This window comes from Uloborus diversus, chromosome 9 (genome assembly GCF_026930045.1).
Source record: "Uloborus diversus isolate 005 chromosome 9, Udiv.v.3.1, whole genome shotgun sequence".
NCBI lineage: Eukaryota > Metazoa > Arthropoda > Arachnida > Araneae > Uloboridae > Uloborus > Uloborus diversus.
The window spans coordinates 79,737,115-79,764,728 of NC_072739.1; the positions used below are offsets into that span (position 1 = coordinate 79,737,115).

Genomic DNA, 27,614 nt, shown 5'->3' on the forward strand with positions numbered 1-27,614 from the left:
TCCGTTATTTTATTTTTTCGTTGTTGTTGCTCAGACAAACTTTATTGATGCAGAAATTCTCTGATTTCCTTTCTTATAGTATATATGTTTTGTTCTTTGTAAATTAATTTGGTAACTTTTTTTCCTTCTGTTGTTTTTCTTTATTTTTTATTTTTATACATATTACTTTTCATTAAATTTAATAGCGTGTTGTGTAGGTTTTATTGAAACGAAATTTCAGCTATCAAATTTTACACCTTAAGACTATTTTGATATAACACGGTAAACATTGCATTGATTTACATTATTTCTAAGTTTCGTACACAGTTTCAGTGTTACACGAAACACGGTTTTGATACAACACGGTAAATGTTGCTCTGATTTATGGTATGTAAATGTATAGAAATTATTGAAAAAATAATTTAAATAAGTAAATACAAAAGTCTCACATAAGACGGTTTCGACATAGCACAGTATGAATTAACCGTGTTATACAAGGGACACCTGTAATCTGAAATCTAATGTGTTAGATTTGAAGAACTGTTAAAAAAATAAATAAATAAAAAAGAGATGGAAATGCAGAAGACGCTTAGTTTATGGCGCCCCTTCATATCTCGGCGTCCAGGGCGATCGCCAGGGCCCGACTAACTACAAGTGAGGCCCTAGGCCCACAATGATTTAGAGGCCCCCTTGAAGGTTCTGTAGCGGAATGCAGTGGTTGATTTACAGGTTTGGGGGCCCGTCGGAATGCATATTTGGAGGCACCTTTGCCTATCACAAAATTATGTAAATCATTTATCAGGTGCATTTATGAATATCCTTTGGGGCCTCTCCTAATTATGACATGGTAAGTATTCTACTGGCAAAGTCAACAAAAATTCTCACTAACGAAAGTGTTTTTCCAATTAGCAAATCATTATTTTGAAAATGTGTCCATTTCTTGTATGGTTGTAATGCTATGCATAATTCTTTAAGTAATTTGGGACCCCTTAGGAAGAGGGGGTCCCAGGCCCAGGCCTAGTAGACCTGTGCGGTAATCAGGCCCTGGCTATCGCCCCGCTCGCCCCTTCTTCGGACGACCCTGAACAGAAGACAGTCTCTTATGTTTTAAAATGCAAAAGTATCAGTTTAGCCACTATGGAAACCGAATACTGAATAGGATTGGGCAAAAACTTGATGAATGTCAAAGAATTTTCCTCTTCCACGGTGAGCGCAAATGTTGACATTTTCTTTTTCCACTTTTTGCAGAACAGTTACAGCTCGCGGAAAAGCAGAACAAGCGGACATAGGAGCCATGCACGCACAAGAGGATTCCAATATTGCTCGAATCATTGCCAAGCAGTTCGATCCAGATGCAAAAATGCCAGGTAAGGCTACCAAAAACCATAATTATTCATATTACAATTAAATAAATTTGTATTTTAAATATAGTCACTATTTTTTTTTTCATAAAAGCACAAAATACTTTCAACTATACATAAATTTTAATGAGTAAACTTTCCACTTATCTTTCACTGCAATACAAGAGTTAAATATTTGAATAGTGCAGAAACAGTTTGTCATTTTTGGACAGTGGACATTTCACCATTAACAGCAGCTTCAATATTTTTCTATTAAAGTTCTACGATTGAAAACACTCATTTTGAGAGGTCAAAGTCTTTTTTCATTATTATTACTGTTGAAATAATAATTATCATATAAGGTAAACGCACCAATAGTGGTCAGTGCTCAATGGTGCTTCAGTAGTGGCCACTTCAGGTTTTATATTTAAAAAAATAAGATTCCAGGTTTCCCAACGGATTTAAACGTGAAAAAGATAATACCTCCTGCACGTTTGACGCACTTTTAAATATATTGGGAGACCTGGAATCCTATTTTTTCAAATATAAACCTTGAAAGGGCCACTACTGAAGCACTGGCCACTACTAGTGTGTTCACTTTATTTTTAATAGAACTTTGCATGACTTCATTTTTCTGAATAACTTCACTTCTTATCTTTCTTTATTAAGTGTAAATTTGGAATTGACTTCTTCATTAATATAATATGCGACTTTATTTTGAACAAAATTTTATCATAACTGGATTTTTGATGAAATTTTCATGAAGTTTTTGAGCAGCCTTAATTACGCATTAAATGAGATTAAATTTAACTATGTAATTTGTATAATACTAACATTCTAAAGTTATGCAACGAAACTTGTGTTACAAGGAATTTTCTTTTGATGTAAATGTAACTACAATTTTATTTTGACGTTAAATAGTCTAAACATCAAGTGCTTACAATCATACCACAATGATTTACTTCCGAAAAGTAGTTACATTTAGAACGCAGTTTCTTTCAAATCTTAAAATTAATCCGTCATACTAGTTTATTTTACGCTTATCATTTCAAATTTTAGTTGTTACCTTATAACGTTTTTCAGTTCCAGATACAGTTACATCATACACTTTATTATGATGACCGCCTACTTCGTGAAATTGCTTCTGCGATAGCTTTTTAAACATTTTATATGTATTCCAAACAAGGAATCTATGACTGTGCAGAGTTTATCCAGTCTTGATGGATCAAAATGTGTTTGGTTCCAGATCATTCATTTAAAAAGATTTCCAAAACGAAATCCGAAATTATAAACTGAAATAAAATTATGTAATCAAAAATTACTACTGATAAAAGCAAAGAAAATTTCGAAACAATTTATATTTTTCTCTGTTAACGAAAATTATTCTCTTTATCAAAATTAAAGAATTCCAGAAATGCATTTAATTAACAAGACAAAAAAAGTTAATTCATACCACCATTAAGGGCTGTCCATAAAAAAAATGTTATGCTTTGAGAAGAGGTTCGTGAAATTGTTTCTGTTTGTGATAAGTGGTAGGGAGGGGAGACAAGAAATGTGACATCTCACAGTTTTTAAACATGTTTTTAAAAAGCAGCGTGACATGTAACATGTGGAAGGGAGGGAAGGAAATCAGAAAATCTAATATCACAATTTTCAAAATCTATATATCTTTAGAAAGTTATTCAGATCAAAATGTTCTAAAAGAATATTCAAATTTCCTAAAATATATTCTCAGTAATGCATTACATCCGTAGTACGTTTTATAATTTATAACTAGCGCACGTATAGAAGCTGTAGCTAAGGCAGAAAAATATCCGAAAAACTCATCTCCTTATACAAATTTAATAACAACCGTATTATAAGAGGAAAAAAGTTTATCATTGTTCAGAAGCCTTGGAATGGAAAATCAATGCTTATAAAGGCAATTCGTATTTCTTACAGTCAGAGGTTCTTTACTTTATGCAATAATAAATGGGTTCCTTGTGAACACCGAAACACGTATTTCCAATATTTTTAAATTTTGCTCTTATTAGGTTGATTTTCAGATTCAGTATTTTTCTAGTTTTGTGAAGTGTATCAAGCGTATCTTAAGTATAGTGATACAAATACATTTTCCTCAATTTCGTTAAAGAGAATTCTTATTTTTTGTAGTTTTCTTGGAAGTTCTGAGCTATTTTACTCGAATGGCATCACAGTGAAAATGACGCTATTAAATTTAATATATTACTCCGGATGTGGGGGTGCTGAAGTAAAAAAATAAGCAAAATAAAATAAATCAGATGGGAGAGTTTATAATTGTACCACTATTATCTCTATTAGCTTCTTTATTTGCTATAAATCAATGTTGCATTAATTTATGATATATTATTTAAACTATCTGAACTCTTAACAGGAAATATCCAACGTTGTTTAGCAGAAATTAACAGATTACAGAATACACGTATTTCGGGGTTTCCCCTTTTTCGATTCAAATACAATGATGGATATTTCCTGTTATTCCTCGGCACCAAGGTATTTATTTATTGCTTATCTGAACCCTTCGTTTTTCAGCAGCAAACGTTATATTAAACTGCCCGATAGAATTTTAAAATTTGAATTCATTAATATAAACATTCAAAATAATATTTACTTCAAATACGATATTGTTGAACCCAAATTGAAAATGCATTAAATATACATATTTATTCAAAGAAGATTAAGATAATCGCCTGTCAGTCTCAATGCTGATGACTCCAAAGAAGAAAGGAGTTTAGAAGTCAACCTTGACAGTTCCTTGCATTTGTTGAGGTAAAATATGCTTCTTTATTGTGTTAACATTTTATAAGAGCAACAGCTGAAAGACAGCCATCGGAGCTTTCTGATGCTTGACGCTTTTTGAAGCGTCCGAATAAATAATGGAATTACAGATGCCATGGAAACGACGCCGCTCAATATCGACTGAGACACAAATTACTTAAGGAAGACACGTGGCTTTGTTTGTAAAAAGCAAGTAGGGGCGTAGCGGCCATTATGCTGACGAACGTGGTAACACGCGATGGTTTTGGCGATAGTTGCTTCTAAATTAATGAAATATTTCAGTGTTTGCATTGCTAAATTTTTTTTGGCTCCTCGTCAAAAAGCTATGTTTTTGCTTTGCAGAAAATTGTGAATTATGAATTGCTTTGAAGAATAATATTAGAGAGAAGACGAGAGTTTTGCTTCAATTTATTTTATTTTTCAAAGTCATACTTCAGCAACTTTAAAAACATTTTATTTTGCAATCAAATAATGATAATTATGTAATTGATATGTTGAGTTATTTTTTTGTTCTGCGTAAAAATCTGGAAACTTTTTTTTCGTTTCAACGATAAATACGAGTTTATATTAATATTTAATTGATTATTAATGTGACAATATTAAGTGCAATGTCAGATTAAATCAATAGCTATTTGAAATATTATGATTTGAAACAGCTATTGTAAGAATGTAAATAATTGGCTAATAAATTAGAATAATAATTATGACTAAGAGATAATAACTGTTTTCATTATAAATTCTTATCAGTGATCAATGCATTTACAATACTTTAGAAGTAGATGCTAAGTATTTTGTATTTTTATAGCATATAGCTTTTAATGATATTTTTAAAATTACTGCTTTTCAGAATTATTGCTAAATATTTATTTCATTCTATTAATTGCAGATATGGTGCGGAATAAGTTTCCAGACAGGCTAAATACAACATCGTCTGCGAGAGTTCCATTCTCCAATCTCAGTAATCAAACACTATCCCCCCAGAGTCCGGACAGCTCAAGGACCGAATCACCGTTGGACACATCAAGACGGAACCTTTCGATTAGGAACCTTAACACACCCACCCAGCAGCCAAGGTATAGCGTTACCCCTGTTCCCGGAATTCCACAACAGCCTCAACTCAGGACTGATCCATATGCCTCACAGAATACTCCCCAGCAAGATAGGTACATGAACAAAATTCCCGCAAGCCAGCCTCAGTATTCAACCTCCGTCACATCGAACCAGACCTCGTATTCAAATCCTCAGCATGCCGTGGTTCAAAAACAAGACCCCCGGTTCATGCCTCAACAGCTAATGCCCCAAGAAAGGTACCCCGGACCACAACAGACGCCAAAACAAACTCCTTATGCCGTTCAAAACCAAGGATACAACGCATATCCTGCAAAAGGGAACCCCGAAGTCCCGCAACCAATGCTTCAGCCGCAATACCAGATGCAGAAGGTGAATTCAAATTATTTAGGTCCTTCTATGGCTCCTGGTATGGGGCAACAAGATCCACCTGTAGTGCCTAACCGTCAAGGTTCTTTCCGTCGCAGACCCAGCGCAAGGGACTCCAGTGGTTATTCGATGCAACAAGCGATGACCGATCATTTCGATCACTACCGTCAGGAACCGCGCCAGAGGAATGTCATCAAGCATGGCAGACGGATACCATCTCCTGCTCGGAGTGGATTAAGCAGAGAGATGACCCCGATGGGTGGTTTGTACAACCAGCAATACCACCCATCCCCTCGGACCAGCTACGGCCCCGATGCCACCCCCGATTCCGGGGTGTCCGAGAGCATGGATGGCGATGAGCTGTCACCTGCGAGGTATGCTCGGAAAGCTCACTTGCCGCCCATGATCTACGCCGATAGCCACGCATCCAGCCTGCTTAGTTTTGCTCCCAGCGAGGAGGATGGTCGAACTATGAGCCCGACCATGAGCAGCATGGGCATCGACAGTGAAATCGGTTCCGAAGCTTCTTCTGGAAGCAATGCATTTCCTCGGACAGCTTCTCTGTATGTGAATCCGCCGAGCCGCCGGAAGCAGGAAGTGTCTTCCGGCGGTGGTGATCTCGCGCTGAAGAGGAAAAAAAGTATGCCCCATGGGCCTAAGGATTTACCAACGCAGCCGAAAACTATTCCTAGGGAGGAAGTGGCGTATTTAAGTTCTCAAAGGAGGGAAGAGGTGCGAAGGATGCATTACGAAGCCGAGAGGTTGAGGTCCAATCCACTATTATATCTTGTTAGACCAGATTTAAAGGTAAGGCACCTGCAATTTCTTTTTCTAAAAAATGCTGTCAATCCATATGAGACAATGAGAAGCAAAGGGATGTAAGTGGACATTTTAAGTTTTGAGTAAAATGCGTTTAAAGTTGCAGTTCTTGGTAATATTTCATTGAATTTTTTTCTTATAAATCATGCTGTATAGCAGCACTTACCAGAGTTACTAGAACTATCTCTTGCCCCAAAACAGAGAAGTAGTTTAGTTATTTCCGCTGGTTATCTTCAAACATTTAATGTTGGCACTTACATCTCTTTGCTTCTCACGGCCTCGTATGTTCTTGGTTAGGGGCTGCCCTTTAATGATGCCATAACTCTTTTTTTTTCCAATAAACTTGACTCCCCCCCCCCCGTTAACCGAGTCACAAAGGGTCCCAATTCCCCTTACCCCTTCCTCTTTTCTTGTCACATGTAACGCTACTTTTCACAGGCATATTGTTATTAAAAAAAAGTCTCTAATTGTTGCACTTTTTGTTACCTCCTCCCTCCCCCTCATCACAAAAATGTAGTGAGGACTATAATGTAGTGAGGAAGTGTAGTGAGACCACATTTTTTAGAACATTTGTCAATGATTGGCTTACTTGCAGGAAAATCCATGACATATCCAGTTCAATATCGCCATAAGTACAAATTTTTAATTTTTAATTTGTGGCGGTATGGCAGTGACTACGTGTTGGACTTTGAAATGGATCAAAATTAAACTTAATAATTTACATGTATATAGGTATTAAACTTAGTTTAATTGTATTTCACTTCTAAGTCCAACATGCTACCACTGCAAAACCGCCATAAAATCGAATCTTAAAAGTTTGCACTTAAGGAGGTATAAAACTGAAAAATTGATATTAAAATTGGTGTGAAATTATGGAAAATGTATGGAACAATTTTGAACAAAAAAAGAATTTACATTACATTTGTAAAGAGGTAGAAAATTTCATTTTTTAAACTTAAAGCAAAAATTGTTTGACTCATTAAAATCTTTTTTTTTTTTCCTGTCTTATCACGCACATATTCTAAGTTAAATGTGATATGCAAATTATTGAAGCAAGAACAGAACTTCAAAGTTATTTTATTGTGTATTTTTAGCAGTAATACTTGAACATAGGATTCATTGACTCATCACTAATACATAAAGAGAGACTAAAATGTAAAAAATGTAAAAAATGTAAAAAGGTAAAATTCAAAAGGTAAACTATAAAAATGTAACAAACAAAAAAATAAAAGGTAAAATGTACAAATATAAAATGTAAAACTGATTTTTTTTCTTTAAACATAAAATTCAAAAATATAAAATATAAAAACAACTAAGAAGTTAATAAGGTCAACCAGTCTGTAAGTCCCTGTAGCTTTTCTCTGGCTATTTCAATATGTTGAATTTGTTAAACTTCAAAATATCAATTAAAAAAAAACCTTTTTTAATGCCATTCTTGAATCTCATTCCAAATCGTCATTCATGATTTGAAAATTATAAGAAATTTTCTTAAAATACTTTATAGTAAAGTTGGAACAAATCGTAAAGCGAGCATATAAGGAAAATTCTCTATTCGGGGAAAAACGATTGAAAAGATTGTTAGAGAGCGAAATTAAACTGTTGGTGTAGCTTTCCTCTCCTTTTTTCTTTAACTAGAGCTTGAACAAAAATAGTTTAATCAATTTTATGTATTTTTAGAAGAAAAAAAAAGTTTACGACATGCTGCAATTTCTGACGATAAAAAGAAAGTAATGTTAACTTTAAACATTTGTTTCTCAAAGGTTCAATTCAAGCTAACGACTCATTAAAATTATTTCCTTTTTGGAATGTTAGAAACTTTTATACGAAGTAACAAACATTTTATTTCATTTTCAAACTGAAATGGATACATAGTATAATTAAAGCTATGCCAATAAAAGCCATGAAAGAAGTCGTTTCATTTTCTTACTAAATAAGGAAGGCAAAGTTTTTAGAACTTACATCGGAAAAGAAATTAAAGAAAAAGTTTTACCTAAGAGGTAGATTAATTTCAAAACATAAATTTGACGTGTTTGAAATATTGTACAACTAATTTACAGATGTAGTTTTAAAAATAAATTTGACGATTCTTTCAAGCAATTTTATTGAGAAAATGTTACTGATCATATTTGATGATCCGTACTTATTTCTGTGGAAAAAAAACATTCTACGTAACTATTATATGCTTTTATTTTTGCATCTGTAACACGTGTACAGTAGATGTGTAAAAGAGTATGTAGTTGCCTTATTTCTGAAAGCAATGACGTAACTATAAATACGCCAAACATTCACTTTTTCTTTTGTTAAATGTAAAGCCTCGGTACAGATGTTACAATAAATTACAATCTAAAAATGTGAGGGTCCTTGAGAAATTCCAAAACTACCGTCAAAAATCACATTTTTTTTTTTTTGGTAACTTTCATTTTTTGGTAAGAAAGGGAGCTGTGGTTTTCTCGATTTTTTTTGAAAATTGAAGTTAATTTTAGGTCTTGTTTGGCGCAAAAACGATAGGTAAAATTATGTCTTACCATACTTAAAATACACCGCCAGCTCAGTTATTCCATCCGAGGACTGCAGTTTTGTGCTTTTTAGCACTCATCAGCCCGGAATAGGAATCAAATGAGCTGGAGGCGAAAAATCTCTTAAGGGAGCCAAGAGAGCCAAACAAACTGGTAGCTAATGCAGAATTAGCAAACCATATTTATGTCTTAACATATTTCGCCTATATTTTCACTCGAAATCAAGAACAAAACGTTTATACCGTTACAAATATATTGATATCAATGTAATGTATGCGAATGCTATTGAAGAATCTGGATCCACATTAAAATTTACATTTTAGATTTTAAATAGCGGTTAGGAATGATTCTACCTGTAGTTTTTCGGTTGACTTCAAAAGTTATGGTTAAAAGTAGTATCGATGGTGTTCAAAAAATGCAATACGTTTTGCTTTTTAGAGCAATTTCCATTTGAAATTTTGAAGTTGGGTTTTTATTTTTATTTATTTATTTATTTATATTTTTTAGGGGGGCATTTTAAAAATGTTTGATTTTTCCATTTGCAGAAGTTCAGACTTTTTTTTATCTAAAATAATGACGCTGAAAATAAATTTTTCGTTCCAAAAAAAAAAAAAAGTAAAAAAGTTATTGTATTGATGGTTTTTTTTTTGGTTAATATCATGTGATGAAAGATAAATAAAAATATGATCAAAATAAAGTCTCACTAACTGACCACTGAATGGTAGAGTTTCAAGTTTCATTTTTTTTTTTTTTTTTTTTTTGTTCCGCAAAAGAAAAAAAAAACGAGCAATTTTATTTTTGATACAAGAGTGCTTATTTAAATGTAAATACATTTTATTTTCATTCTTATTTTAAAGTTTTTTTGTTTGGTAAATTACTGAAAAGTGAAACATTTTTTAACTTTCGAAGCTAATCCTCTTGCATTATATATATATTTTTTCTTTTAATTTTTACATACTGGTAGCATGTTTCTGTGTAATGCATACATTGCCCTTGCCTTTTTGTTCTTTACCGTTTTTCGTTAATTCTATATTAAAAAGTTTTAGATATAGTTCATTATACCATTTGAATCCTAATCTAATGCGATTTGAAATGCAATTTCTATGCTTCAGTTTTATAAATACATCGAAATAATACTTTTCATTGTTACAAAAAAGTATTGAAATATGTTTGTGTGTTATAAATTCCTATCACAAACATATTATCCCTAAATACCGTAGAAAAGTTGTTCAACTTTTTTCGACCATAACTCACACCTAAAAGGCGAATGATTCCTATGATGATATATAATGTATGTTACTCAAAACATGAATGCCTTTTCACAAGACATAACTGTAAATGAACCTGAATTGGTTTTAGGAAAATCTTCAACCAACGTGTGAGAATAAAAAGAATATAAAAATGTTGATAATATAAAAAAGGACATTACTGAAATGAAAAAAAATTATAACTCATTCTTAGGTTTTTTTAAACCTTCACCACTCTTACACCACTCTCATTTTAACCACGTAATGCATGTGTGCTTGTGTGTGCGTGCGCGCGTGTACACGTAATGTCACATATTTCTAGACAAATTATTTAAAAAAATGATAAGTGTTGTAAACTAATTATATGAGGTAGTGAGAAGCAAAAGGATGTAAGTGCCAAAATAAAAAATTTAAAAATAGCCAGTAAAAATGGTAGGAGGACGAAACCAACTAGGATACTAACATCGGCGTCACATAACCAAAAGAAGTTCACATTGAAAATTTTGAACCATTCCTTGACACTGGCAAGTGATCTTTCTGATTGGTAAGTGAAAGAAGGTCTCGCCGTAAAAAGTGACCATGAATGCGTTAATGCTCTGCAAAGAACTACAGACAAAATAAATTAATGTCTGCCAAGATACTATCCCGAACAAGGCTCTCAACCTGTGAGTCGCGACCCCCAAGGGAGTCGCGAAGCTTTTCTTAGGGAGTAGCGACATTCTCCCTTTATTTTAAAATTTTCATCGTAAAGTTTAAAAATTAAAATACTTTATGAAAAAATTGTATCATTTTAGAGTAGCATCAATACTTGAGCACTGTGACGAATCCAAGAGGAGGGCTATGGGGTTGCAGCTCCTCCACACCCCCCCCCCCTTTTTTTCATATGAGAAACCAGAGTGCCTGATCCTTCAACGTCCTTCAAGATCATCTTACATTTTGGTTTTGGGACTCCCATCCTCACAAATTTCCGCCAAAGAGACTCAAATTCACTTCCAACTAACATCATTCAAAATCGTCTAAAAATTTGTTTTTGGAACTTTGATTTCGAATGACTTTGATGAGAGATTCTCTAAAGTCTAAACCGCAATCCTTATCCTGAAAGCATGCGCGCACTAACATTATGCGCGCACTAACATTATGTACGCACTAACATTACTATAATTAATTAATTAATTAATTTTAGAACTATAATTTCAAACATTTTCCGGTTGAGGACCTTTGTGAATGTTACACTTACGACTGTAGGTTCATATTGTTAATTCTCTTTCTCCGCTTACATAATGCAATTCTTCTAATTTGACTGCGCGTATGCTAGTAATGACTCTAGCCCCCCCCCCCAAGCAAATATCTGAATTCTCTCTCTCTCTCTCTCTCTCTCTCGCTAAATATACGTTTGATAAAAATTGAGTAGCTGACAAACGCTTTTCCTCCAATTTTTCGATATCGCGACGATCTTGTTAAAGAGGTAATGCTTTCATTCACTTCAATGAAAGTTCGAATACTAAGACCATATAATATTTTTACGGCCTCAGCTGCTCCGAAAACTAAATTCTGCATCTACCAGGATGCTCTGCATTCTCCGAGCTTGAACCGTTCATAAAAGTCCTTGAACCTCTCTTCCTCCGAACATCACTAAAGATCGTGTAAGCTGCAATTTCGAACATTTTCCGAGGGAGGACCTTCGCAAATGTTGGACTCACTATTGTTGATTATTAACATTGTTTATTCTCTTTCTCTGCTTATGTACCACAATTTCCTAAGTTTGATTGCTCATAAGCTAGTCAGGAAATCCTTCTCATCTCCCCCCCCCCCCTCTGCAAGCGAAAATCTGGACTCTCACTCTCTCTTGCTATATATGTGTTTGAAAAAGAATTGAAAAAGGCTGCCCCTCTCCCCTATTTTTTTGATTTCGCGACAGCCTTGTTAAAAGAAAATGCCTTTATTCTCTTCAATGAAAGTTCGGGAAACTAAAACTGTATAAGATTTTTATGAACTGAGTTCCTCTGGAAACCAAATCCTGCATTCACCACTGCTAGAACGCAAGAATTTTGAAAGTGTCGAAATGTATGTTTAACATTACAGTGACCAATTTTTTTATCTATTTCTACAATCGTATGTTACCTCAAGCAAAAATAAAATATCTCAAGCACATTAAGTTATTATGTAAAATATGCGCATTCGCACACACACATATATATGTGGGGGACACATAGGGGGTCTCAGCCTGCTTAGTTGGGGGGGGGGTAGAAAAAGAAGTCGCGACGTAAGAAAGGAAGGGAACAAATCGTACTATCGGAACCAGCTTCATTTTATAAACTCCAAGTTAACTTAGTTGTTCTTTATACATGTTGTGCATCTATACTCCGATATAAGTACACGTTCAACTTATTATATAACTAGTCATCACTAGAATGAAAGTATTTTTTTATCTGTGGAACCTAACGCGGATGGAACGCGGTTTTAATTTACGCGGCATTTCCGTGGTCCGTAAATCCTATGTAAACCGAGGATCTACTTTTAATTACTGAAATTTCTAACTTAATCCATGCGCTTTACGATTAAGGATGATCAAAAAAATGGTTTTGGTTTCTTCAATTTGTTTCTGTTTCCCTGAATGCATGGTTGATATAATTTTTATTATAACATGTCAGCTGAAGCATACCTTTTATGTGATGAAAGTTACAGAACAATTGGTTTCGTATTTCGCGAAAAAGTAGTAAAAATTTTAATTTTTGCATGTTGCGCAGTTTTTTTTTTTTTTTTTTTTTTGTATACTTATGTATGTCTCATAACCCTTTATAGGGTTAACTTAATACTATTATAATGAAGAGCGAACATAATGAAAAACATCACTTTTTCGCTCTTCATTATAGTATTATTACCCGACTACGCGTGCGCAAAGCAAAGGAGGGTAATGTGTTCATGAGTTCATGTATGTATGTTTGTTCCTATGTGGCGTTGTACAGGCTAAACCCCTTGGCCGATTTTCATAAATCTTATGTCAGTCGATTTGTCTTAACCTTGGGAGCGTCACTAAACACATGACAGTAATCAAAATTCACCATATCAACAACCAGTTGCCATATTGTCAGTTTGGGATCGTGATGCATGCTACCTGCGTGCTACGCAGCGTGCGACAAATACCGGTAGCGTTTTCACTGGCTGATTTTTTTGTTTACTGAGTCTACTAATTCGATTTTCATCTCTAACATGTTGCATTTGTTTTTGTCGTGATTCAGGGGACTAAGTTTCGCGACGTGTACGCTTTTGGCGGGCGTTTTTAGTTTTGAGAGAAAGATTTGATTGACGACTTTTCCACCCATTGTTAATATAGCTGTGGTTGACTTAAGTTCGCGCATTTTTGCTAAAGGTCAAGCATATGTAGCTTTAAGTGGAATCAGGTCTCTAGATGGACTAATAATCAATAGTTTAGACCACCGAAAAGTACTTAATAATCCTCACGATATAAACTTTCTCATTAAAATGACAAGATTGCGAAATTTGTCGTCTTATGATCATAATAACTAAGTCAATGAAAATGAACTAAAAAGAGTAAAACAAAAAATAATCTTTACTAATAATAAAGCTGAAAGTCTCTCTGTCCGGAGGATGTCTGTAGGATGTCTGTAGGATGTCTAGATCTCTGACGCGCATAGCGCCTAGACCGTTCGGCCGATTTTCACCAAATTTCGCACGAAGTTAGTTTGTAGCATGGGGGTGTGCACCTCGAAGCGATTTTTCGAAAATTCGATGTGGTTTTTTTTTTCTATTACATATTTAAGAACAAAAATATGATAAGATGGACGAGTAAATAGTAAATTACGAAATTATCATAACGTGGAACCGTAACATGAGCACAAGCCAATTGGCGAGATACGAAATTATCATAACGTGGAAACGTAACATGGGTACAAGCCAATTGGCGAGAAAATTCACCATACATTATTTGTAAATATACAGGCGAACTAAAAGACCTTTTAATTTTTCTATTACGGGCAAAGCCGTGTAGGTACGACTAGTTATTAAATAAAAACAGAAAACCGACCAAACCAAAAAAAAAGTAAAAAGAAAAAAAAATATAAGCCCAGTAGTTTTGAATTTTATTAAGTGTTACTGAATAACTAGTCCAATGAAATAGTTTTATAATCGACTGGCTGCGTTGCCTGGCTTTGCCCGGTCTATTTTGAAAACAAAAATTGTGTCAAGTGACGTATATTCAACAATCAGGCATAAATAAAAGAAAAAAAATCATCATGCAAAATTTCCCCTCCAAGCAATGACGACAGATATTAAAATACTTTTAAGAAATTAAAATAAAATGAGAAAGATGGATTTAAAAAGCGTAACCATGGAAACACAAAATAAAATAAGTTTCAGAATCTTCTTTACTAATAATAAAGCAGTAAGTCTCTCTGCCCGGAGGATGTCTGTAGGATGTCTGTAGGATGTCTGTAGGATGTCCGTAGGATGTCTGTGACGCGCATAGCGCTTAAACCGTTCGGCCGATTTTCATGAAATTTGGCACAAAGTTAGTATGTAGCATGGGGGTGTGCACCTCGAAGCGATTTTTCGAAAATTCGATGTGGTTCTTTTTTTATTCAAATTTTAAGAAAAAAAAACTATCATAAATTACGAAATTATCATAACGTGGAATCGTAACATGGGCACAAGCCAATTGGCGAGATACGAAATTATCATAACGTGGAACTGTAACGTCGGTACAAGCCAATTGGCGAGAAAATTCACCATACATCATTTTTAAATATACAAGCGAACCAAAAGACCTTTAATTTTTCTATTACGGGCGAAGCCGTGCGGGTGCCACTAGTTACTAATAATAAAGCAGAAAGTCTCTCTGTCCGGAGGATGTCTGTAGGATGTCTGTAGGATATCTGTAGGATGTCTGTGACGCGCATAGCGCCTAGACCGTTCGGCCGATTTTCATGAAATTTGGCACAGAGTTAGTATGTAGCATGGGGGTGTGCACCTCGAAGCGATTTCTTGAAAATTCGATGTGGTTCTTTTTCTATTCCAAATTTAAGAACAAAACTATCATAAGATGGTTAAATTACGAAATTACCATAACGTGTAACCGTAACATGGGCACAAGCCAATTGGCGAGATACGAAATTATCATAACGTGTAACCGTAACATGAGTACAAGCCAATTGACGAGAAAATTCACAATACATTATTTGTAAATACAGGCGAACCAAAAGACCTTTTAATTTTTCTGTTACGGGCGAAGCCGTGCGGGTACCACTATTACTAATAATAAAGCAGAAAGTCTCTCTGTCCGGAGGATGTCTGTAAGATGTCTGGATGTCTGTGATGCGCATAGCGCCTAAACCGTTCGGCCGATTTTCATGAAATTTGGCACAAAGTTAGTATGTAGCATGGGGGTGTGCACCTCGAAGCGATTTTTCGAAAATTCGATGTGGTTCTTTTTTTATTCCAATTTTAAGAAAAACACTATCATAAATTACGAAATTATCGTAACGTGGAACCGTAACATGGGCGCAAGCCAATTGGCGAGATACGAAATTATCATAACGTGGAACTGTAACGTCGGTACAAGCCAATTGGCGAGAAAATTCACCATACATTATTTGTAAATATACAAGCGAACCAAAAGACCTTTAATTTTTCTATTACGGGCGAAGCCGTGCGGGTGCCACTAGTTACTAATAATAAAGCAGAAAGTCTCTCTGTCCGGAGGATGTCTGTAGGATGTCTGTAGGATATCTGTAGGATGTCTGTGACGCGCATAGCGCCTAAACCGTTCGGCCGATTTTCATGAAATTTGGCACAAAGTTAGTATGTAGCATGGGGGTGTGCACCTCGAAGCGATTTTTCGAAAATTCGATGTGGTTCTTTTTTTATTCCAATTTTAAGAAAAAAACTATCATAAATTACGAAATCATCATAACGTGGAACCGTAACATGGGCACAAGCCAATTGGCGAGATACGAAATTATCATAGCGTGGAACCGTAACGTCGGTACAAGCCAATTGGCGAGAAAATTCACCATACATTATTTGTAAATATACAAGCGAACCAAAAGACCTTTAATTTTTCTATTACGGGCGAAGCCGTGCGGGTGCCACTAGTTGAAAATAAGAAAGATGGAAATAATGGATTCAAAAAGCGTTACCGTGGAAACGCAAAATAAAATGGTTAAAAACTTGAATAGAGAACAGATTTTTGAACTTCATTTAATTCGCTTGTAACTTTTTTTCTAATGGAGATAGAGGGTTAAACTTCCGACCATAGGTCGAGTTAGATCTGGAGTAAAAAAGGTAGCTCTTTTCAACGGTGTCAAAAAGAAAACTGTAGGACAATTCCTTCACTTTTTATGGATAAATTTAATGGAGAAAGTAGTGCCTAAATTTCAACTAAGCCTAAACAAATTCGAGCTAAAAACGTAAATAACTCCCGCCGCAATTAAGTTAGAGCGTTGGAACAAATTGCGTAGAACGCGGAAAATTCTTCCCTTTCCAACGATATATAATATTACTAATTGCGAGTAATTTTTCACCCCCATATTCAGGAATTTATGTGAAAATTGGGCTTAAATTGGAATAAAAAAAGAACTATTCATCGAATTGTTTTCGAACTGGTCTGCAAACCTTCTCAGGACTTAAAGGAACAAATTGTGAAAATTGCAGAAAAATCGGCCGGGTAGTTCTCGAGTTTTGCGAGTTCAAACAAACAGACGCTTTTTGGAGACATCATTTTATACTATGTAGAGAGATATATACACACATAAGACAAATCATAAATTCAAACGCAGAATAGAAGAATCAACAGTCGGGGCCTATTCCTTTTTGACCAGTCAAGGAACCCCGTAAAATTTGAATGGACCCCGACTGTTGATACTTCTATTCTGCTTTTGAATTTATGATTTATCTTATGTGTATATATATCGACTAGCATTCCCGTACCCGGCATTGCTCGGGTAAGGGAATTAGCAGGGGTTAACAGTGCTTGGTGCATCTAGTTTCGAAAATCCCCTATAATAATTACTTATTACCTATAACTTTTTCAAATTTTGGGAAGATTCCGAGACCCCTGGACTCCTTTTATATATATATATGTATATATATATATATATGCCCTTGCCCTTAACCGATCTTTAACTGTTATTAACGCTCCTTTTAAAGTATTGATTATCTTTGCAAACACAGGTCATCCACATTTTATTGTTATACCGATGTTTAAGCTAGAACTTCTTTGTATACAACATTTTTAGTTTTTTTTCTGGTGCTAAAATTATTAAACTGCTTGATGAACTGGCTTTGGAGCAAGCTACATAACATTGGTCGTGTGAAAAAAAGTCTTCTCTTAAATCGATCCCTGCTACTTTTAATGTCTGTCCTTGTGACTTATTAATGGTTATTGCAAAGCAAACTTTAACAGGAAACTGCACTCAAAAAGGCTGCTCTTCAAAAGGATAGTCCGCCTGTGATGATGTTCTTAAAAACTTCGTTTCTAGTTTTGAAAAAATAAAAGCAAAAGACAGAAACATTATGATTTGACTTGAGAAAAGCCTCGAAGAATCACGTGAGAAACAAATACAATATCAAATTTATAGTTCGCTATCGACCAAAAGTTGAGATGAAGTACTGAATAATGATTTGAATGGAGGAAAGCCTTCGAAAATAAGGGATTTGAATTTCAATGACAGGTTTTTAATTTCGCAGAAATTAAGGGGTTTTAATTAATTTCTCCCGAACTAATTGAGATTTCTAAAAATCCTTTCTTAGTGGTTACTTTTGTAATCATGCGGACATGCCTGCCAAATTTCAAGTCTGAAGCTTCAGTGGTTTCGGCTGTGCGTTGATATATATATATATATATATATATATATATATATATATATATATATATATATATATATATATATATATATATATATATATATATATATATATATATATATATATATATATATATATATATATATATATGTATATATATGTATGTTATCTCAGGACATTGATTTTTATATATTAAGATTATAAAACTATTTTATTGGACTAGTTATTCAGTAACACTTAATAAAATTGTAAACTACTGGGTTTATACATTTTTTCTTTTTTTTTTTTTTTGGCTTCTACGCAGTCGGGTTTTTTGTTTTTATTTAATAATTATTTTTTTATTTTTTTATCCCTATAAGGAGCGTGGGTATCCAGTAAGTCCAAAATTAACTATAATAAAAGGAAATCGTAAATAATTTCTTTATTCGGCAACTTATAAGTAAATTTTGTGCTTAGGGATCACATCTGTTCCATCGTCTTAATAGGGTTAAAATAATACTATTTTTAAGAGTGAATATAGTGAGGAACCTCATTTTTTTAACTAGGATCACCACTTTTTAGATCTTGATTGCAGCATTGTTTTAACCCTATTAGGATCGTGGAACATACGAGTTCCATAAATCCAAAATTATTTATAAGCTATCAAATAGAAATAATTTCCAAATTCCTTAAAATTTAGTTAGTTTTGGACTTAGGAGAGACATAAGTCTGATGGTCCTTCTAAGGTTAAAATATTTCTTCAGTCAAGGTAGGCTCTTGATTATATTTATAATAATCCTTTAAAGACTGTGGCACATATGTGTCCAGTTAGTTCAAAATCTATTTTACAAGTTATCGGATACAAATAGTTCATAAATTCCCTTTCATTATAGTAAATTTTGGACTTAGGGGATGCATATGTCCCATGGTCCTCATCAGGGGTGTTCCCATGGAGTATATACTCCACATACGCCGTATACTCCCAAACATTTTTTAGATGTATAGCGTATACCCTAAACCTCAAGCTTAAAAAATCTTCGCATTATGACGTATTAATTGCGTACACATATTGTGCGCAATGGGTTACTGGGAGTATACCCTCAGAAAAATTGATGGGAACATCACTGGTCCTCATAGGGTTAATATAATAAATACTATGATTGAAAGCGAACGCACAATGAAGAACACTACTTTTTGACCGTCTCGGAAAGTCTGGGAGTCAAGATTCGGAGAACGCGGGAATTCACCCTCTCATCCTCTCTCTCTTCTTCATCTTCTTACTTGCACAATAAGTATTCACGTATCCTCTTATTTGATCGCTGGGAAGCCCTCACTTCAAGCACGATCGCGGATGCCTAATTATAGAACATCAATCCATCGGGTTCGGAAGTCTCGGAGAACCAGGTGCACTTCTCCCGGAAGTTACAAGATCAAGGCGTGGAAGTGACGCTGTGCGTGACGTCACTCGTCGGCAATGTGATCCCCGTTGCCAAATTTGTCCATGGCTGTGGCCCAGACGTGAATAGCATCGGACTCAACTGGAGTATGTGAACGCTCTTCCTATTATCCAAACCGATAAAAAGCACAGGTCCCTTCAAAACGGTGTCAGCTACCATTAAAAACGCTACACTTTTTTTTATCTTGAGCGATCGGAGCATTGTTGCGCTAGTTTGTTATATTAGTTCTTCCTCCTACAGATGTTTCGCCTGAGGACGGGCACCAGAAGTTCTTGACCTTGCATTTTTGTGAAAGTTTCCACTTTAGATTACGTGAGGTAAACTTTAAGAGAGTGCTTCCTGAGGCTAGGTTATTGTTTCCGGTAATAGTGAAAATAATCGTTCATTCCTGCGAAATAAGTTCTTGTCCTTGCTTATGAAAGGCTGATTTTTTTTTCTTTTGTAGTTACTCTTGCACCGGTATTATTCGGGTGCTCCACACTTGCCCGCCCAGAGTTATTTAATATGAGACGACAGTGCCTTCCTTGACATTCAAATCTTTAATAAAAAATGTGTGTGTGCGTAGTATATATATATATATATATATATAATATGAAAAATTCTTTGCTAGGCCTTTTCCATATTAAGTTCTGTTCACTTATATGTCAGCGCGTATGAGTCACAGACATTATTTATTACAAACTTAAATGCTTCTCATACCATATATGGTTATGTTCTAGGCTCAGATGTGTTTTCCCTTAAAGTACCTACCAGACACTTTTTTCCCTCCAGACTTAAGCCAGCCTCTGTCTGCGGTGCAAAGCCCAATAATATTTCGTTATTGTAATCTGCTCCTCCTATATAGATCACGTGAAATCACATGATCGAGGGATAATTATCTGTAATCTTTTAATGATATTCCCTATATAAAAATCGTGGCACAACTAAACAAGTTGGTTAGTTAAGAGAAGTTCCTGTTGGTATATTCTATGTAAAAATAAAGATGTTGTGAATGTAGCTTGGTCCTCTTCTACGTGGTAGATTATCACGGCACAACAATGCAACTTGAGAAAATCAAGATTTGTAATAAGAACCGAGCGGCGGTTCTTACATATATATATATATATATATATATATATATATATATATGCACACAAAGCGAGAAACTGACTGGTGCGAAATAGGAGGTCACAAATTTTCTACACGAAAACAATTTTATACAACAGTTTAGTTTTTAAGAAATATTAAAGCAGTTGTGTCTGCGGCCTGCAATTGCTTTTACCAGCGTGGTAATGACAACGAAACAGTGAACCACACTAACAAACTTTTACCGATCGCTGTGTTGTTCCGACAGGGATATTAGAGATACAGACAGCATTTTGGAACAATCGTTTTATTTTTCATAAAATAAAATGTTGTGCAAAATCGTCTGTGTATTATAAATTAGTGCCGTTTTCTTTTTTCTTTTTTTTTTTTCAAATCCGTCAATTTCTGACTTTGTATACAAGTAACACGTCAGCATTGCGTTTGTTGCCGTACGTTCCTTCCTGTATGATTTTTTCTTGGTTCGATATTTTCTATCAGCCCTTACTTTTTTTAAATACCCGTTTGTGTATCAGGTTTGAAGCACCGTATGTGCGTAGGTATGTAAAATAATAAAGATTTTAAAATAATGCAGATTAGACCCTTATGTTACTTTAATACATATTTTTCATCATGAATATTTGTGACTAACATTAAATTCAAATTTGTATGACCGACCCCGGCTTCAACTCCGATTGCTGGAATTTTAGAACCTTCGACTCCCACTCTTTACCACACAATCAACCCGACTCCGACTCTTACGCGGTAGCCTTGACAGATTTGCGAACGAAATAACCGACTTCGACTCTTTTATCCGAAAATTCAGTACAACACGACTCCGCAGACCTGGATTTAACTGTTTTTCCTAACATAGAAGAGAAAAACATGCAAGGTAAAAAAAGATTAAAGGTGAATCAATTTAGACAAATCCAACAGAATTTAGAAAAGAACTCAGAATAATATATAAAATATATTATTAGTTGTTTTCTAAATAATGGGGTCGTTTCCGAAATTCTAAAAGTATTTTTTTCTGAAAGAGCATGCTTAAAAACATAGGGTTTGACCATTTTTAAAATAATTTCACAAAGCTTAATATTTTTTAACAATTATTTTAACTAGTTCGCAGATTCAATTGCATTTTTAGGCTTCTGCACATGACATCACAAGTGATGAATTGCTATTAATTGATGTGCCATTAGCTCACAGCGCAATATATAATTCGCTTCTTTGCTATCATGAACTGGCAACGATATGGTTAATAGCAAGCGTAAAGAGCAATATTCAATTCGCTTCTGAATTATGATTATATGTAAAAACGGTAGGAGCAAACGTAAGCATTTAGTGCGCCAGTGGAGTACGTGCCAAAGCTAATCACTTGTGACGTCATAAAGACCATGCTTTGTTTGAAAAATCGGACATTTTAAGAAATTAATTAAAAATTAAGCGTTTTGAAGATAAAAGTTTTTCCTCGCTCCATACTTTTTTTTTCTTTTTTTTTCTTTTTTTTCTTTTTTTGCTCATTCTATCAACTTCAGTAACTAAAAGTAGTTCTTTTGACTAAAGAAAACAACCGCATTATGGTTTTAAAACCCATAAGAAGGCATAAGCGGTAAATTATCGACTCAACCGAAATAAACTTCTACTATTAATATCTTGCACTTGAGCGGCGAAGAAATAGCGTTGTCAAAATATGGAGTAAGTTAAAATTAAAAATTTATTTTTAATTTACCTTAACTAATTCCATTAACTAAATTAGGTGTCATTCAATGAGGAGATTTGCAACTCGTTTGGCTCTCGGGTATCTGATGAATAATAGTTTTAACAAGTTGCCTTCCCTTTCAAAGATGTTTTTCAATTTGTAATTTACATGGGGGAGAGAGGGGGAGAAAGTAATAAAAAACTTAAAACGTAAATCATATTTAACTTTAAAATTTAAATTCGCTCCTTTTTTTATGAGTTTCAGTGAGGCATTTTAGTAAAACTTTTCAACAGCCCTTTTCTTAGTTTCTGAAAGTAGTTACAGTAGGCGCCACTTAATGTGATAACGGTTAATGTTATCATTCACTTAATGTTGTATCAGAATCACGAAGTTCCAAAACACTTGTATTATTTATCAACTGGCATCTCAGACGCTTCATAGGACAACAAGAGAGAACATGAACAGAAAATTTAAGAATAAATGAATACAATACCAGTATGCTACTAAGTAACAGTAAGAAAACACTACGTTATAAATGCACAAATTTCCTAGAAATTACAGACACTGAGGTTTACAGACAAATTACAGACACTGGGGGGGGGGGGAGATTTCAGGGTTTCAAGGAAACTCGTTTTCAATACAGTGTGAGTTCAGCTTTGTTGAATGACTTTACGTCTTAATACTCACACTTTCTGGAATTGAAAAGGGGTTCCTGAAAACTCAAACTCTGTAATTTGTCGCAAATTTGTGACGAATTTTGTGAGAACGTTGTCTTCCTTATTGTTAGAAAACCTGAAGTTTTCAATTCTATTCATTTCTTTTTCTTGCGTTTGACAATCGTTTTTGTGTTCTGTATGTTTTATTTCTTGTTCTTTCGGGATAAATTTGAGTCACTTTTCATAATGCAGGGTGTTTTTAAAGTCCCGCCCTTACAAAGAACATTTATGTTTAAAAACGTTTTAAGATTTATTCATAATTCATTTTTTACTTTGATCCTTATTTCAGTTTTTTTTTTTTTTTTTTTTAATTTTTTCTGTAACTTTGCCTGTGTTAGACACGGCCATATGCAAATTTTCCGGCATCTTTGCCCGTGTCAGACACTTTAAGTGATTAAAAAGGATACTTATTTGAAAAATCGTATGTACTGACAAAAGACCTCAAAGAGCTTTTACATCAGTAACTGAGAAATTCGTCCATTTTTTTTTTCTTCTTTTACTTCGCAGTAAGGAGAGTTTTACAAGATCACGAAATGGCTTCATGAAAATAGCAATTCGCAAATTACTCTGCCCTACTTGTATTTAAAAAAAGTCAAACAAAATGGTCAATTGTATAAAAGCAAGTGGTCTCATTAAACCTTTAACGACCTCAAAGTAACAATAAATTCCCAAAATTACCTTTTCGCAATTCATATTCTTTCGTCGCATTCTCTAAACACAACTTCCGCTGGTGTTATTTGCTTCCATTAATCTTTGTCCACGTTACACTTTTGGTGAATATTACGATGCACTTAGTAAATTAGAATTTGCAGATTTATGGTGAATATGTGTGATAATAAATAGGGAGACTAATAAATTGTATTGGGACTGCATAAATTTAGGTTCTGCATAACAGCGTTTGCAAACCTATTTGAAAATTTTAATGGAAAGTTCGAAAGTCATTTTAACTTATTATATTGACGACTCTGGTGACATTCTAGAAAAACTTTACGACAAAACTGTTCTTTTACATGGAAATATTTAAAATCTTTCCCTAAATGTACTATTTTTAAACCCTTATTAAACGTTTGAGGTTATATGAATAAAGTTTTAATTACATGCTTTAATTCATCAACAAAGTAGTTAAAGAAAAAGAAAGAAAAATTAATTTTCGACTGCCTGAAAACAGAGGAATCTGAGGAAAGCCTCTGGGAGGTGAGGAGGTTGATAATTCCTTCTTGATGAAGAGAGAATTCAAGCGAATCAAAAATTCGTTATAATATCGGAATTAGTGGTGCAACATCGCTGTCGATGATTTCAAAGCATGTATATGTTTTTGCTAAAACATCAAAGTTTTGGTTAAAATATCGATATTTTTATCATCGATGTTTGATGGTTGATGTTTTTCTAATATCGGTGCTTTGCGTTTTATGTTTTTTCGATAAATGTCGATATCTTATATTTGAACCAAAAATATCCTTTAAAATGTGAATAATGCTTGGTAGAATCCATGTCAATTCAACCAGGAGAAAACCTTGATGGTCTCGGATTTCTTCGAACTTAACATATGTTAAAATTCTTTAAAAAGTGAGAAATGCGTGTTCTCCCCCCCCCCCCCCCCCGGAAAAATTCCTATGCCGAGATTCAGGCCGCCAAAGATGGCGGCCCTGTCATCATTTCTCACTTGCATTTTCGACAAAATCTTTAAAATACAATATCTCAAGAACGGTACAACATATTTTTTTACTGTTTGTTTTATATAAAAGCAATTGCATGTTTTGAACTTTTCCTTGTTCAAAACATGCAACATTTTGAAACATATGTTTCAGTTTTCTTTCCACATTCCTTTGGAGAAAATTTTTTAAAGTTATTATTTTTATTTTTCTTACAAAAATGCCTATTTTAAAATTTTTCACACACACACACACACACACACACACACACATATATATTTTACTGTTTATTAGTATTACTGAGCACAATATTCCCTGAAATGGAAAGCTTTCCGTCAGATTTTAGAGGTATTTGAAAAAATAAGAGTTTTTAAGGAACTCTTTACATAAAGGTAGACCTGAAAATTCAAAATTTTATTTAGCAGCAAGTGACCAGAAACCATTTTTAATTTAGTAATGTAACGAAATTTTCATTGTGAGTCGCCATTTTATTAAGGATATTGAATTTAATGGGAGCAAGAAAGCACTGCCCTAAACGATTCTTTGGGAGCTACGCTGAAAGGTTTCGTGGAGAAATGCAACGAATCGGCTGGAGACTGCCTTTTCGTTCAAATTATATAAATTCCTGGATAAAGTGGAGACTCAAAATGAAAAATTTGCTATGTAACTAAATTAAAAGGGTTTTTGGCCATTTCCTACTACATGAAATTTTGAAGTTTCAGATCTATTTTAACATAAAGAGTTCCTTAAAAACCCTCATTTTTTCAAATGCGTCTTAAAACTTGTTGAACGAAAAGGTGGAAGCTCTCCTTTTCAGGTAATGTAGTGCTCAGTGGTATTAATAACGAGTAAAAATATGAAATTTTTTAAAATTGGCATTTTTGAGAAAAATATAAAAAAATGATTTTTTTTTAAAAAAGATTGTGGAAAGGAAACTGAAGCACATATTTCAAAATATTCCATATATTTTTTTAATAAGAAAAAATAATCTTCTGAATAAAACAAATTGCTACAAAATATGTTTCCTGAGCTAATATACTTTAAAGACTTTTCGAAAATCTCAAGTGAGAAATGATGACAGGACAGCCATCTTTGGCGGCCTGAATCTCAGCCCAGGAATTTTTTGGGTTAAACTAAAAAACAGGTATTTCTTACTTTTTTATCAATTTTACCATATGTTAAATTCAAAAAAGTCTGAGACCATAAAGGTAAGCCCCCTTGTTGAATTGACATGGATTCTACTGTTTACAGTTTACAGATATGATGAAAACTTTATCATTAATATAATTAGCTATTTCGAGATTTATCACATCAAAAAGAGTTTTTGTTAGTTGTTTACAGAAGTTGCAGAAAATTTATGTATATGAGCCTATGTTATCGTTCCCGTCTCTGAATATGTCGTTGACTTAAAAAACTTTTTTATAAATTAAAATGTACTTTAAATGTTAAATATGTACTTAGTATTCATTTCAAGTTGCTTTAAATATGTACAGTCTTTGAATACTATTATTTGATTTTTAAATGTAATGTAAAGAATTCTACCAAGTAATTCCTTTGGAAGTAAACATACTAAAACGATCATTTATTATGTTCTTTTTCTCCTCTTCACTTTCTTTTCATTTTTTAGCCTACTTTCCCAGTAAAAGTCAGAGAAAGAAGGAGAAAAAGCATGAAATAAGGCTTAAAGCGTCTTTAAAACATCGCGAAAAAAAATGTCAAAATTAAATAAATAATAAAATAAATATCGAAAAATAGAAATAGGAAAGTAGGGTATTGAGATGGGGGGGGGATTTCTGTCTGTCTGCCCCCCCTCGATCTAGGGAATAATTTGATATTATTACTTAATGAAAGAAAAATTCAAATGAGTTGTATTGCATGACAGTTCAAAAAGTAATACAAAATTTGGAAAACTACAAGTTCTTCTTTTTTTCTTTTTCAAATGTCATTTATGTTACTGCTACATATGTCAAAAATTCTCCGCAACAAAATCTTTTAAATTGTTCAAAAAGTATTCGTCGTCACATAAAACTAATTAATAGTTTGGCTGTGCAAAACAAATTTTATCTATCTTCCATTAGATTTCCTTAATTGATTTTCGAAGAATGAATCTATTTACATAATTTAGGTAAAGATGCTTCCAGATGGTCCGCATCTGTGAAAATATTGAGACGCTACTAATGGGAAAGCTGTGAAACATAAAATTAGTTGTATCTTGAAATTGTAATCAAATTTTCCTAACCGAATTTTTACTTTTAGCTAAAAGACGGGATTATATTTCGGAGAACCAACGAATTTATTGAAATAATAGTTTTAGAAATAAAAACTAGTAGCACAAAGTTATAACACCTTTTTCCCATTTTATGATAACCTTGACATATCACTCAAGCAAAACAATTTATGCAATCGCTTTTGTATTGGAATGTGGGGCAAAGTGAGATGGTGAACTATGATTTACTTTGCTTTAGACTCACTTGTCTGGAAAGATTTTACTACGTAGTAACACATGTAGCCTATTCCACAATCAGGAAAAAGTTACCTCAGAAAATCAAAAAATACGATAATACAAGCAATTTTCAAAAAGTGATAGTCATATCGTAATATTTTGTTGTAAGTCAAAAATCATTTTTTAATTACTAAATTATAAAATTCTTGTTAATAACGTTGAAAATATTAATTGAGACCTACTAATATTCTGTGCAGTATTTATTTGTACAATATTAGGCTTATTTGTATTTTAAATGCCTTGTACAGTTATTCAAGTGCATACGGGGCAAAGTAAAATAGTTCATTTCATTTACGCACTCAATCCTTTATCAAATCACTTACGTATGCATTTATTAATTATTTTATTTACATTGCTTCATTTAATAATTCCCTTTTAAATTCATTCATTCCCTAATTTTCATATTCATTCACTATTTTATTCACTCATTTATTTTTCTCATATATTAATTAATTAATTAATTAATTTGTTCGTTATTGTTTCATTTTCTTTTCATTTATTGATTCATTCTTTTATTTACTCATTTATTTGATCTAAAATATTTTAAATAACTGAATACAAAATATTTCATCTGAAAAGTATTTTATTTTT

At 33.6% G+C, this 27,614-nt stretch overlaps 1 protein-coding gene across 1 annotated transcript in view; it reads left to right on the forward strand.

The window, feature by feature from the left end:
• Positions 1–27,614, forward strand: part of LOC129229959 (junctophilin-1-like) — a 161,541-nt gene that overhangs the window by 113,330 nt on the left and 20,597 nt on the right. The window contains exons 7-8 of the mRNA XM_054864342.1: positions 1,228–1,346; positions 5,002–6,359. Of these exons, the coding sequence (XP_054720317.1) occupies positions 1,228–1,346; positions 5,002–6,359 (1,477 nt within the window). The remainder of the gene's footprint in view (positions 1–1,227; positions 1,347–5,001; positions 6,360–27,614) is intronic.